Source organism: Corythoichthys intestinalis, chromosome 9 (genome assembly GCF_030265065.1).
Source record: "Corythoichthys intestinalis isolate RoL2023-P3 chromosome 9, ASM3026506v1, whole genome shotgun sequence".
Lineage (NCBI taxonomy): Eukaryota > Metazoa > Chordata > Actinopteri > Syngnathiformes > Syngnathidae > Corythoichthys > Corythoichthys intestinalis.
The window spans coordinates 19,355,335-19,369,828 of NC_080403.1; the positions used below are offsets into that span (position 1 = coordinate 19,355,335).

Below are 14,494 nucleotides of genomic sequence, written 5' to 3' on the forward strand. Positions count from 1 at the left end.
TATGTACTTTTGGACTCATTCACAGACGCCATGCTTAAGGTCAACGCATAAGTTTGGTGCTTTGTGAAAATGGGATGAGGAAATATGACATACGATTAGGAGCAATTAAGTCGCATTTCATTGTTTACCAGCAACAATTGTGAATTAGACAAAAAAATAGTACTTTTACCAAAAGCTCAGGGAGGTATGCCAATAAGTGGGTTATGTGAAAAAACTAGGAAACCCTGCACTATACGTTCATTTTTGCGAGGTAATTGAAACACGGACTCATTCACCATGGTAACATGACCTGCTGACTAGCAGGTATTCCTGAAGTCAACCTGCTTGCTCGCTGGCTGGTTTGTTCGCTTAAAATGTCCCCGAGTGTCTGCACTCATTCCGAATGGAAATCGCTGTGTGACTTGGCTTTTCCATTCCTTCCTTATCCCATCATTATCGAAGCGCAAGTGATTCAAAATGCTGTACAATGCAACAGAATCTTCAGACCAACATCGACATACTTTCATTTCCTGAGGAATTTCTGTTCGATCGGACTAGCTATGATTATATATACTAGGGCTGCAGCTATCAAATATTTTAGTAATCGAGTAATCGACTGAAAATTCTATCGATTAATCGAGTAATCCAATAAAACATTTTTTTAGGCAAAGAGCAATTATAACTATAGATGAGAAAACAAGACATTACATCTAATAGTGAACCATTTTCAGTCAATCAATGTCTTTATTTTCCGATGTACACTGTTGAAAACAGCCAACAATTGCATCTCAAATGTGACCAAAAAAAACAAAAAAAAACAAACACTAATTCAGTGCTTTCACTCAAAAAACTTTTAGAGCTTATAAAAAATATATATATATTTCTTACCTAAAAACGTCATTATGCTTGATAACACACATCACTTAAAAGTTAGGTGTTTTTCCCCACGTGTTTCAATTGAAGTTCCACTTGTGTCAAGCTATAAATTCTAGTTAAGTTTTAAATTAGTCTAAAATGTAAGTCCTGATAGGATTTTGAGTTTTTGCAGTGTTCAAAATATATGCTGTGCTGTATTGGAGCACATTAGGCACCAGTGCTACTTGGTGTTTTATCCAGCAATGTCTACTGAGCTAAAATTGACAGTTAGTATTATTAAGTTTTTATTTTACACCCTAATCACTCTACAGTTCTGTTTTCACAGATTAAATAAAGCCTGTATGCAAGAGCTACCCACGCATCGACAGTGGTCATAATGAATAGAAACCTAGCCCTCCGCAGGGATAACGTTACGTGAGCGTGTGACAGTAACGTTAATCTTATCTATGAGCGCTGAGATGCTTTAAGATGGCGGCTGTTTTATTAACGCCGCCGAGTCGGTCATTTCGCATCTAGTTCTACGTACATGTGATATCAATGACACCCATCAGATGCTACCTGCTACCACCGTAGCAACATGCGGGAGTAGTTTTTAGCAACGTCACCGCAGTTTGTAACGGCTGTCGGCTGCAGTAAGGTATTTTTTTTATTGCTTCCTCTTCTACGCACGTGATGTCAGCGCGTTGTACCGCATTAAAAGGAGTCCGGGCAAAACGTGATGCTTAGAGCTGGCAAAATCAAATGATTCCTCGAGGTGAACAAAATTACTCGGATCAGTTTTTAAACTCGAGTTTCTCGAGCTGCTCAAGTATTCGTTTCAGCTCTAATATATACATATATAAATTTATATTATATCATTATATTCCCAGATTATATTTTTTATTATATTCCCAGTATTAGGTGCAGAGAAAAAAAACAATAGGACTACGATTTACATTCATATTGTTAATGCAATAATAAAGTATTTCTATGTACAGACAATGTTGCTGAATAAACTGCTACATACTTTATGTAAATTATCTTTAGCTTGAAGCTATGACAAAGTATTAGTATAAATCTTTATAAATTGATGTAGGTGGACTAAAAGACGAAGGATTTCCTAACTTGAAAAATCGATTCTAAATTGCGAGATGCTCTCAATATTGATTTTAAGCGCGACGTCAAGTACTTAATACTGTATGTAATCATTTGACTGTATAATTTGTCATACTAATAGTATGACTTTAATCTTGTAGTCCTAATCCCTCCCTTCCCTTTTCTTTTGCCCTCATACTGCACATTGTTACATTCTGCTACCTCAACATGAGATAAATAGCTTACTTAACCATCATTTTGCAGGGCTTCCAAATGTCGTTAGGTGCATTGATGGATCATAAATTCCTATTTCTGCACCATCTTTAAATGAAGGGGATAATGTGAACAGAAAATCTTTTCACGGCATCAATGTCCGTGACTCAACTGTTATATATTATGCAATTTACTAAGTGAGAGGGCACATTACTACATTACTATTTGAAGTAGCCACCATATCGATATTTTATTGATCAGCCTAAAGCGATTCAAAAAGACAAAAGAAAACATGAGTGAATTCAAATCATAATGGTGCAATTGCCGAGGAAAATGCCATGCGGCTTTGAACTGTATATTTCTATTTCATTTATAGCCGATTCCAAGTCATTTTCTCCAATGTTTGATTGGACCTACATAAAAATCAGATTTTAATCCTAGGACGGAAATAAGCGATGATTTGAATCTTAAATGTACTGTATAATTAAATAGCAACAACGTTGGATGTTCGGTGAAATATTTGTTTGTGTTCCCTGTATCTCCATGGTATCGGGGCTCCATTGACAATGGCTTTTTATGGCGAATGTGCACGCCCAGAACTTCAGGTGAATATACTCAGTGTTGATTTAACTAATTGAGATGACCTACTTTGGAACCAGGTAACCAGCGTGTCAAATCTCAGTGTAAATCAAGTCAGGGTTGACTCATGAACCCGGCTTTTGGTGATCCTCCTCTATGGAATACTTCCCCAGTACTCTTCATTCATTCATTCTTTTTCCATGCCGCAGTCAGTGTTAAAAACTATTTTCAGATTAACATTTCGTATGAGAACCAAGAAGACTAAGCACCAAATCGTCACGTATGCAAATTTTTTTCATTGTTATACTTGTTTCTGTCGAATTTGGGCATTCTCTCACATTAGTCTTAGCAACATTAGCTTGATAAAGAAGCAGCCTTTAGCCCAGCATGCATGTAAACACAATTCATGCGTGTCCCAAGAACATTGACATCATTTCACAGGCCAATAATTTTGGTCATTCTTGTTGAAATAATCTCTATTTTTCACAACATTTAAAGAAATTAGGCATACGTGAATAAATACCGTGAAGGATTTTTTGTTGTTTTTTTGCCAGAAAGCTAACCTAGCAACCATTTATTCGATTCCATGAGAAAGTGTTTTTATTTGTGGCGTTAATACTTTGAGGGCTGGCAGCACAAATATGGGAAGAGAAAAATATTTTAATCAGGACAGGTTTTGCACTTTATTTACGTTATTTTTGTTCAATCTATAAAAGTATTTTAGAACTTGTTTCGATCCTTCCATGCCTTTTGTTTTAATAGTCTTTAAAAATGAGAGAAATCGGGAGGTTTAAATTTTTTAGGTCATATCACGCCCTATAAGAAGCATCAAAATTGTACAGCTAATATTTCGTATCTTTCTCTTTTCATGTTGAGAAATCACGTTCACTTCCAAAGAAAATTCATTTTGCATCTTGGGATACATAAAACGTATGCTTTGAATGCAAATTTTTGAAAAGCTTTCACCAAGTCATAAATAAATATGAAACTGACAACAAGATTTCAAGAGAAAGGCTGCATTCCTCGCCATAACTACCGACTTGATGTGTGGCATGTAACAGGCCGCGCGCACATATTGAAAACTTGTGAAATTGGTCACAGAATTTACAATTTTTTTTATTTACCTTTCAAAGTCAAGAGAATAAAACTGATCAGCACCTAAACAGTTTCATTGAGCTTCCTGACTTTCCAAGCTACATGCTTTTAAAATGTCAATTTTTCTTGGGACACCCTGGATTTCTACATCTTGAAAAGTACTGGATGCTGTGGCAGACCTGGCCCTAGTTTGGTGTCGAGGGCCTCTGTTGTCGTTGCCTGCTGCGGCTGCTGCGAGGGCGCAGAGGGTTCTGGCACAAAGCCTCCAGAAGTGGCGTGCTGCGACTGCGAGGGCGACTGCAGCTCCGGAGTCTGCCTGCTGCTCAGCGACTGCTGCGATTTGAGGTAGAAAATGTGAGGATAATAATGAGGGTGCGGCCAAGAGAACTGAGCAACATACAAATCAACAAAAAGCACAGATGCAAGCCAGCATTAGACATAAAGCACATAGTGCAGAAACAATGAATACAAAGAGGGTGGGGTTTGGAGTAAGACAAAACAAGCACAAGACACACACCAGAAAAACAAAAAAAAAAGATCAAACAGGAAACAAAGACAGAGGAAGAGGAAAGACTGTTAACATTCAGGGACGCAACGAGAGGACAAGAACTCACCACATTACAGTTTAGGGTTTTAAAGCAATAGTTAGGCCGTTAGACTACCTGAGGGGGTGTTGGAGTAGAGGAAGGCGGGCCGACGGGGGGCGTTGAGTTCCTGCTCCCCGAACCCCCCGCCATAATCTCCTCAGTGATGTCCCGTCCACCCCGAGTGGGGTCACGGATACGAATCTGTGAGGACAATGGTACAAAAACGACATCACTAAAGCGCACAGGTCCAAAAACAGCCAAGGCTCATGTACATTATGCCTAAAGGTTTCTAACGAGTGGACACTGTCGTTTTTGTGTTTATGCGTTTTCTCTCCCACCAGCGGTCTGAAAAGGTCCTTGCCTGTCTTTCTTAACATACTGTACATGTGTAGTAGTGATCTTCTGTGCTGAAAGCAAAATCACTCGGGGCTAAGGATCATTGCAAAAAGGTGTCAACGTAGGGCAGGCTCACTGGTCAGGATTCGAATGCACTAACTGCTGAGCTAAAAGCCTGGGATAGCAAAATAAAAGATAGTGTGTCGATATTTTTTGTGATGTAATTAATACACATTATCACATGCACCTGTGAGATGGTCCATCAGTATGTGTGTGATCAGTCAGAAAATCAGGAATGAAAATGGGTCAGGGGTTAAAAAAGTGAGAAGGGTGTGGAGGAAATATGTCCCAAACGACTAATTGTCTCCCGATTTGTCAGCAGACTATTTTTACGATTAGTCGACTCATAATTTTCTCCCGTTTTTTTTTTTTTTTTTTTTTTTTTTTTTTTAACTAATTTTGCAATTAAATTTTTGAGGACACTTATTAGTTTACAAAAACATTTTGGAACACTTAAATTCTTTATTAAAGTACAAATAAACACGTTAATAACAACAATAAATCACAAATAAACAATGAGGTCAAATGCTGATAGCATTAACTACTACTACTACTTTCTAGAGCTGGGAATCTTTGGGCACCTAACGATTCGATTACGATTACGATTCAGAGGCTACGATTCGATTATAAAACAATTATTGATGCACCCCACTCCTTTAAAAATTTTTTTTTTTTTTTAAATTTGTTTTGTGCATTAGTTTTTTTTTTTTTTTTTACTAATTTTGCAATTAAATTTTTGAGGACACTTATTAGTTTACAAAAACATTTTGGAACACTTAAATTCTTTATTAAAGTACAAATAAACACGTTAATAACAACAATAAATCACAAATAAACAATGAGGTCAAATGCTGATAGCATTAACTACTACTACTACTTTCTAGAGCTGGGAATCTTTGGGCACCTAACGATTCGATTACGATTACGATTCAGAGGCTACGATTCGATTATAAAACGATTATTGATGCACCCCACTCCTTTTTAAAAAATTTTTTTTTTTTATTTGTTTTGTACATTAGTTCCAAAATTGTTCAAAAATCCTCTCGGGCTAAACCAAACTACTATTTCAGTATCACGTTAACATATAGCAGTAAACAAATATACAAAAATAACAGTAAATAAAAAACTCCAGTCCCCATTCTATATCAGCAGCTTTAAACTACTTTCAATTAATTTAATGTTGTGAATCAACCGTTAAAGTTGTTAAAATTGCTCCTGTTATTCCATAATTTCTCTTTTGTCTACTTTCAACATGTAAAAGTTTTAAAACTATTTTAAAGATAGATTCAAGTCAATATTTTACCGATTTAGGAGTATTTTAGATAAAAAGTTAATTAGGTTCGCTTGGAAGGTTCGCAACAACAGCCTTGCAGGGAAGTGTACTGCTTTAAGATGGCGGCCGTTACTAACGCCCACATCTAGTTTTTTGTAGATGTGCTGGTAACGATACCGAAGCTATTATGCATCTAGTCCTATATAAATGATATCAACCGTAACATAATGTGGCTTGTAACAGCTTTTCGGCAGCAGTCAGGTATGTTGTTTTTTTTTATCTCGTGGCATGAGTTGAGCTTGAGCCGTGAGTTGAGCATTGGCGTTACCCGAGGGGCCGGGTAATGAGAAGCATGATGTTTAGCTACTCTCGCTCCGTCCCTAATTGCGTACCGAAGATCGCGCGGCGCGCTGAGTGTGTCGTACTTCTGCTTTACTTGACATATTTCAATAATCGGAATTTGGATGTTTGTGAATCGTTCTCGAATCTTCCACGGCCGAATCGCGAATAATCTAAGAATCGGAAATTTTGCACACCTCTACTACTTTCTAGCATTAATATTATTGTATACTACTATGTAAAATAGTAGTATAATAATTATTCATTGCCAATCAGATTTTTCATAAAGGGTGTCATTTTAAAGCTATTCTTAGTGTAAAATCTGAATTCTGAAGTGAGATTAACTGGCATTGAAGAGACAGGACACAGGAAATAAGTCAATGTTTTTGCCACTCTTGTGAGCTTTTTTGGCTTTGTGCCGCTTTCCCCACTTGAATACCGAGCGTCCGACATTATAAAAAATTTTTAAAAAATCATCGGACCCCCCCCCCCCTCTCCTCGGATCTACACAATTCACATAGGCGACCCTTTTTGACTTCAAAAAGGCGAATTTCGCTGAAAGGTGAGAGATTTTCATGCCTGAAAAATGTCTGCGCTCGTAAACGATGTCATTTTTTGTGGTTAAACATTCATTCATTCATTCATTTTCCATGCCGCTTATTCCTCACGAGGGTCGCGGAGGTGCTGGAGCCTATCCCAGCTAACTTCGGGCAGACATTCTTTCTCTATTATCAGCACTCTCAATGCCTTGGAAGGGCAAGCAGCATTATAAAAGACTACACATACTCCAGCTTTCACTTGTACAACCTGCTGCCCTCTGGCAGGTGCGTCAGGGCCATACCAGCCAAAACACACTGAAAGACAGTATCTTTCCAAAAGCTTTCACCATACTTAATAAGTGCACTGAAATGTCACTGTCATTGCACTGCTAATGCCACAATATTGTCACATGCATCTCACTAAGTAACATGTTCTCAGACATCTGTCTCAATCTGGGTACTGGACTAAATACACAACATTTGCACAATTATAGCATTTTTGCACTTTTAAGTGCACAAACTTTAATTTGCACAAACATATCAGGTCAGCCATCTGCCTCCTTGTACGAGCATTGTAGATTGTCATAAATGCACGGTTGTGCTTTCTTATATTACCACTACTTGCTGCAAGTCACCAAGTCACTTTATTCTAGAGATGTCCCTATTACATATTCTTGCACCCAAGTCAAGAGTCCGAGTGACCCGATTTTGAGAATCTGCAGATACAGAGTCCCAATCAGATACTTTTTTTTTTTTTTTTCATTTGAAGAAAAGTTAATCAACATATTACAGTACTGTACTGTTTACAGTACTTCCTCTTCTGCTTTTTTCGGTAGTGTTGCGGAGTATAAAACGTTTATATTTTTGTTTTTTTGGCAATACTGTTGTATTTCTGGATTCTTTTGTAACATTTTAGCCTTTGAAAATAAAAATATATATAAAATCTTTATTTTTTTAAAAGCCCGGTCCTTTTTACCCGATTCTAATCCTGAAAAATGGACCAATCGACCCGATTTCCATTCATGTAATCAGATCAGGGACATCCCTACTTTATTCCCAATCCATGCACACTGTAACTTGTAGTTTTATATTAGCTGTGCCCCTATTGTACTTTTGCGTTTATGTGGTGCACATTATGGCAAAGCTTTAAATCTCGTACTCTGTACAATGATAATAAAGGTTTTCTATTCTATCAGAGGTCTAAGAAATGTGCCTTGGCGTCATATAAAGACTGAGCAACTGTCTTTCACAAGAATGTCATTCACACTGAGTGTGGCTGTGTCCCTTTAAATTCAGAAAGGTGAAACAACACTTAACTATTTAGGTACTCACTGTTTTCTTCTCGCGCTTGGCTGGTGGAGGTTGCTGTGGTGTAGGCACTATGATAGGCGGCGAGGCCGAGTACACGGTCTGCCCTGGGTAGTAGGGCGGGCCAGCTGTGGGAACGGGGGCAGGAACTGAGGGTGACACAGGTGGGTGGTACCTGAGGGGATCTGAGAGGGGGGAAAAAAAAGGAATGGTGACAATTGCCGTTTTATATTGGGTGTGCCTTTGCGTTCAATTAGAAAGACTCACGGTACGGGGACGGGTATTCCCCTGGTCCTGGACCTGGATAGAAGGTACCTGACCCTGGGGGCTGGACAGAATACTGCTGAGGAGGCGCCACATAGGCAGCGCTGTGGCGATACTGCAGAAAAACAGACAGTTTGCTTTGAACTGTACCACAAAACTGATCTTATTTTAACAACAGCCTCATGCAAGTTTTCATTCTACTTTTCAATAAAAAAAATTAAAAAAAAAAGATATGGTGACCTAGCCTAAAAGACAGTCACATCCTTTTCAGTCTAACTGCAGCAGAAAGAACAGGCTGCAAAAACAGCTTCAAAACATAAAATGACAGATATTCCACTCAAAAGCCGCATCAGAGACTTAACAGATGGTATTTATCCACTTGTGCTTTTCAGGGGGTTGTTAGAAAAATGTCCGGTTTTAGTGTGACAGTGCCACAGACAATCAAGTTTAGAGTAGGGCTGCAGCTATCGATTATTTTAAGTAATCGAATAATCTATCAACTAGTTTGTTTGAATAATGGAGTAATCGGATTAGGAAGATTTAATGCGTAGCAGAATAAATTTTAGGAGATGTAAAACAAAGGCTTGCTAAGATTGCACTTTCAAAAGAGCATGAAATGCGAATACAAAATAAAAATCCTGAGTTTCTTCAAACTATGCAGAATTGCATTTGCATTTCACAACAGAAATAAATGCATTTAAAAATAAATTAAAATTCCTGAGTTTAGCCTCAAACGGTAATTTTTTTTTTATCAAAGTACAACAAAAAACAATTGGCTAATTTGCATAGCAAAATTCTGTTGGCTTAAATGCTATAAAATGCTGACGTTTTTCTACAGTGCTTTTAAATCGTTCAAACATTCTAAAAAAAAAAAACCCTGCTATACACCTATCAACTAAATTATGAATGCATAAAAAATAGCTCAAACAAAAACTTATGTTGCTCTTAACAGGGAGTAGCTGTATTCACCATTCTTAAATGAGTTATATCATATTCACTGTTGCAACTAGAGGGCAGTGTATCCATCTAAATCAATAAAACAATGCTTGCAATGATTGCAATGCAATGATTTTTAAAGAATTTATTTGCAAATCATGGTGGAAAATAAGTAATTGTTCAATACCAAAAGTTCATCTCAATAAATTGTTATGTACCCTTTGTTGGCAATAACGGAGGCCAAACGTTTTCTTTTACCCTTCACAAGCTTTTCACACACTGTTGCTGGTATTTTGGCCCATTCCTCCATGCAGATCTCCTCTAGACCAGTGATGCTTTGGGGCTGTCGTTGGGGAACACGGACATTCAACTCCCTCCTCACCCCGTGGCGTCAAAATGATAACAAGAACGGTGAGCAAAAATCCCAGAACCACACGGGGTGACCTAGTGAATGACCTACAGAGAGCTGGGACCACAGTAACAAAGGCTACTAACAAGCTCTCTCACTCCATATCACGAGTAAATCCATTCAAGAGTTCATCTTCACTATCACTTCTCAACAACTCTGCTAACTCTGGATATTGACAGTATATAAGTCGCAGGCCCAGCCAAACTATGAAAAAAGTGAGAATTATAGTCCTCGAAATACAGAATATTTTCAATAAAAATTCATCATAGAAACTTTCAATGACTATTTACTAGATGCAAATAGAGATGGGGGAGGAGGACATGTTAAAATATGTGTCAACTGTGCTGAATGACTGCGTCTCACCGGTGGGATGTAGTACGGTGCAGCCTGTGGTGACGGGAAAGGCATGGGCGCCATGGTCATCATGATGGCTTGATTAGTGGGGTAGACGGCTGCCGTTGGAGCCTGGGATCCGGGTCGTATGGTGGGGGTGTTCGTGGGGATGGTGGGCCTTGCAGTCTGCATCTGAGTCCTCTGGAAAAACTTAAAACAACAGAAAGAAAAATAGAGCTATTTTTGTTGGCAGACATGCATGATATAGAGTAGAGGAGGTGGTCTTTGTTTGTCATGCAAATTTGATCCATCCATTTCTTCTCTATATCTCAGTGTAAAAAAACTATTTCCGTATTTCCTACAAATCAGGAAATGTAGTTACCGCACCATCCTGCTACCTAAATATCACACACGCTAACCACTCAACCAACAAACAGCAACCAACCTTGAGCTTTTAAGCTTGGCATAAGTTAAAAAACTAAGCTTTCCACTGGACATACTCTCTAAAGGATAAGCAGCCGCTCGCCATCAAAAATTAGACAAAATAACAATTGTTGTTTGAAGACAGTAGTTTGCATCTGTCATGATGGGAGCAAACACAGAAGGTTCCTATTGTGACATCACAGAAAGCTCTGTTCTTTGTGAAACCGCCAAGTAATCAGCATTGCATTATTTATTTTTGGTTCGAAATACATCCAGCTCATGGTAAGAAAGCCCATTTCACACTTTCCCTTACTTTTATTCAATAATTGTGTCATAATGGAGAGGTAAAAAAAAAAAATCTGCATCCATTTTTCAAATAAGCTATATGACCTGGAGTGCTTACATTTCATGAAAGCCACAACTCAGAATTTACATCGTACACTGTCGAACGGCTTCTTCAAGCTGCCTGCCTGATTGGTTTAGTGATTTAAGTCAGCATGAGTGATTGTTGAGAAAAAATATAGCTGGCAGCACAAAACTGCAACAAAACAGATTGAACTGATCAAAAATATATGTTTTGACTGCTGACAATGACATTGATCCATATGAAAGGATCTTGAGTTTTCGAGACAGGAAATGATAAGCTGCCTCGTACCATTTTTAAATGTCTATTTTTCTTTAAAATAGCTCTTCCCATTTTTAACGACGAATCCTCAAAATGATCGTCTGACTTTGAAACTATGTTCTGTCCTCATTACATGGCATAGACAATTTTATCTTAGTCATTCATCCATCTGTCTTGGATTTGTTTTCATTGCTTTACCTCCCTAGATGGAGTTAAAGTACAAGTTCAAGAATTGGCCTCAATTGTGTGATTCAAACTAAAATGCCTGAGCGCCTGTTCAATTTCGGGCAAAGTCCTTGAGACTTGTGTATGACTAACCAATTTCATGCGGAAGTGATCAAGAATGTACTGTAAAATACAGGATAAACAGATCAATGTCTGGCTACTGAATCTGCAGGAATTTGTTGGCCGCGAAGAATGGAGCCAAAAATAGCCCCAAAACAAAGGGAGAAAACTTGACATATCTATAACTGTCACATGATGAATTAGAAATCTAGGAAATGGAGATTGTGGTAATTTGCAAAAACTGAATAAGTAGCTAAAGGTCCTTTAAACATTCATTTTTTAAAAAAATCAACAAATGTATGGAATTCTTCAAAAACAGTATTCTTTTAACTGGAGTTTTTATTATATTTTATTATCCTTAACTCATTAGCTGCCATTGATGACAACAGATGAACCAGCTTGCTCTAAAACAATTTTAAACCTATAAAACATATTTTTTTTACATTGACAGCAGTACCCTTTTCAAATGACCACTTAAAACACTGAAACAAGGGAAAATGCTCAGTATTACCTCTCTAACACCTTTAATGTTTTTCATAAATTAACTCATTGGCTGCGATTGCCAATATCACTGTAATGTGATCATTCAATGTCATCACTTTCAATGGCAGTGAATGAGTTAAATTGGAATGATTTAAACCAGTTGAGATATGACACATTTATAAAGCTTCCACTAATTTGGGGATTAATGCAAGGAAAATGAACTTCAAAAGTAATTTTTCTAAGGCAATTTAACTCATTTGCTGCCATTGACGGAAAGAGTCCATTTTGACTGGGGGGGCTCCCAGTCAAAATGGATTGGACATCTAGTGCTGTCAATGGCACTGAAAGATGAGCATTCTCAAAGAAAAGTTCATTGACTGTCTTAAATCTGATTAATACTTAGCCATTAGAAAGGATTAAATTAGTTGATAAAGGTTGAAGTAGAAAAGCTCTACTACATTCACATAATAAATCAAGTTCAATTACTTTTCTCGTAAACTGCGCAGTGGATATCTGGGAAGTGTATCAGAGAAAAGATTAAGACAACAGATTGTCTTGTGAGGTGGACCTAAAATAAACCTCCTGGAAATGCAACAGTACATCAGGGGACGGGGGTCTCTACACATAGTCTGAGTATTTGAGGAAAAAGAATGAAATGTTAGTAAAACGTATGTCACACATTAATGCTGCATGCTGTTTGCGTGCAAGCTGGTTAGGATATTAGTCATACAGAAAGAAAAAAATGGAAAATAATCAAAGGACAAAAGTCAGTGTTTCTGCTAAGGGCGGGGAACCAACAAACAGTGGGCAATAAACAAAAGTTTATACATAATAAGTTTGATTGCTGCAGCAGGATTTGTTATTAAATTTGGTGTGACATTTTAGAGACTTTAGATTAAAAGGTTCCCCTCCCCTGCTCTCTCTACAAAGACAAAAGTCGACACCCGAGGTCCGTCATGTGAATGGTAGGAGGGGACAGAAGAGCCTTTTGGGATGACCCTCATCGTCATCATCATCATGCCATGCAGGTCTGCCGGTGCAAATGTGTTACCTGGATGGGCCTGAATCCTCCCTTGAGAGCAGGAAAGAGAGAAAAGCCAATTGCACTGGTGAGACTGCAGACACGTGCACACAACACGCACACGCGGGAAAGCACCCAATCATTTTCACCACTCAGACCAAAATACGAGCCTCGCAATGAACGTCGAGTGGGAGGGTGAGTGGAAAACGCTTATCGGGTACAGTCACAATTTATTGGCTTGTCGAAACATGATGCAATTGAGCATACAAAGACACACAAAAAGAGACAAACACCTGCAGTCACACCGCACAGTCGCAAACAGACATGTATTCAAAGACACAAACATACACACATAAAAAGAAAAAAACAGTAAAACTAAAACACACGCACACTCACAGACATTAACCTGTTAGATGATAGGTCACATGTGTCAAAATCAAGGACCAGCGGACAAATCCGGACTGGCACATGATTAACTTTTTTTTTTCTCTAAATTCTGTAATCCTCAAAAATGTCTGAGTCAAAGATGTTTCTTTCTTTCTTTTCTTTTTTTTTTTTTTTTTTCAACTCAAGATTGTTTTTTTAGTAGATATAAAGTATTTAAAAAATTATTTTTTCAACATTTTTTGTTTTAATTAGAGAAAATGTAGTTTTTACTTTTCATTTAAAAACAAACTTCTCCAGTTTTCTTTTCTTGCTTTTTTCCCCAATGAAAAAAAAAACAAGGGCTGTCAAAATTATCGCGTTAACGGGCAGTAATTAATTTTTTAAATTAATCACGTTAAAATGTTTGACGCAATTAACGCACATGCCCCGCTCCAACAGGTTAAAATGACAGCACAGTGCAATGTACACTTGTTACCTGTGTTGTTTTTTTTGTGGAGTTTTGTCGCCCTCTGCTGGCGCTTTGGTGCGACTGATTTTATGGGCTTCAGGACCCATGAGCATTGTGTAATTATTGACATCAACAATGGCGGGCTACGAGTTTATTTTTTGATTGAAAATTTTACAAATTTTATTAAAACGAAAACATTAAGAGGGGTTTTAATATAACATTTCTATAACTTGTACTAACATTTATCTTTTAAGTACTACAAGTCTTTCTATCCATGGATCGCTTTAACAGAATCAACATCTTGTTGATTAATTGTTATAATAAACAAATACAGTACTTATGTACCGTATGTTGAATGTATATATCCATCTTGTGTCTTATCTTTCCATTCCAACAATAATTTACAGAAAAATATGGCATATCTTATAGATGGTTTGAATTGCGATTAATTACGATTAATTAATTTTTAAGCTATAATTAACTCGATTAAAAATTTTAATTGTTTGACAGCCCTAAAAAAAACATAAGTATATCTGCAATTACACTCAAAAAAAGGATTTTAAACATCTTTACCTCAGCAATCTCAAAACGCTTAATCAACATTCAAAATATTATTTTGCTA

At 37.4% G+C, this 14,494-nt stretch overlaps 1 protein-coding gene and 1 long non-coding RNA gene across 19 annotated transcripts in view; one reads left to right on the top strand and one right to left on the bottom strand.

The window, feature by feature from the left end:
* Window positions 1-14,494, bottom strand: part of eif4g3a (eukaryotic translation initiation factor 4 gamma, 3a) — a 100,067-nt gene that overhangs the window by 41,115 nt on the left and 44,458 nt on the right. For 8 of the 17 annotated variants that reach the window (XM_057846481.1, XM_057846480.1, XM_057846478.1 and 5 more), the window contains 5 exons: window positions 10,231-10,410; window positions 8,526-8,637; window positions 8,283-8,443; window positions 4,479-4,613; window positions 3,996-4,149 (listed from right to left, as the gene is read on the bottom strand). In XM_057846481.1, the coding sequence (XP_057702464.1) occupies window positions 3,996-4,149; window positions 4,479-4,613; window positions 8,283-8,443; window positions 8,526-8,637; window positions 10,231-10,410 (742 nt within the window). Of the gene's footprint in view, window positions 1-3,995; window positions 4,150-4,478; window positions 4,614-8,282; window positions 8,444-8,525; window positions 8,638-10,230; window positions 10,411-10,645; window positions 13,555-14,494 lie in introns of those variants that run through there. The other 9 variants (XM_057846479.1, XM_057846476.1, XM_057846472.1 and 6 more) reach the window with 6 other exon arrangements.
* The window catches only part of LOC130922014 (uncharacterized), a 59,380-nt gene continuing 55,513 nt past the window's right edge, over window positions 10,628-14,494 (top strand). The window contains exons 1-2 of one of the 2 annotated variants that reach the window (XR_009064445.1): window positions 10,628-10,905; window positions 12,947-13,125. This is a non-coding gene — a long non-coding RNA (uncharacterized LOC130922014). The remainder of the gene's footprint in view (window positions 10,906-12,946; window positions 13,126-14,494) is intronic. The other variant, XR_009064446.1, reaches the window with a different exon arrangement.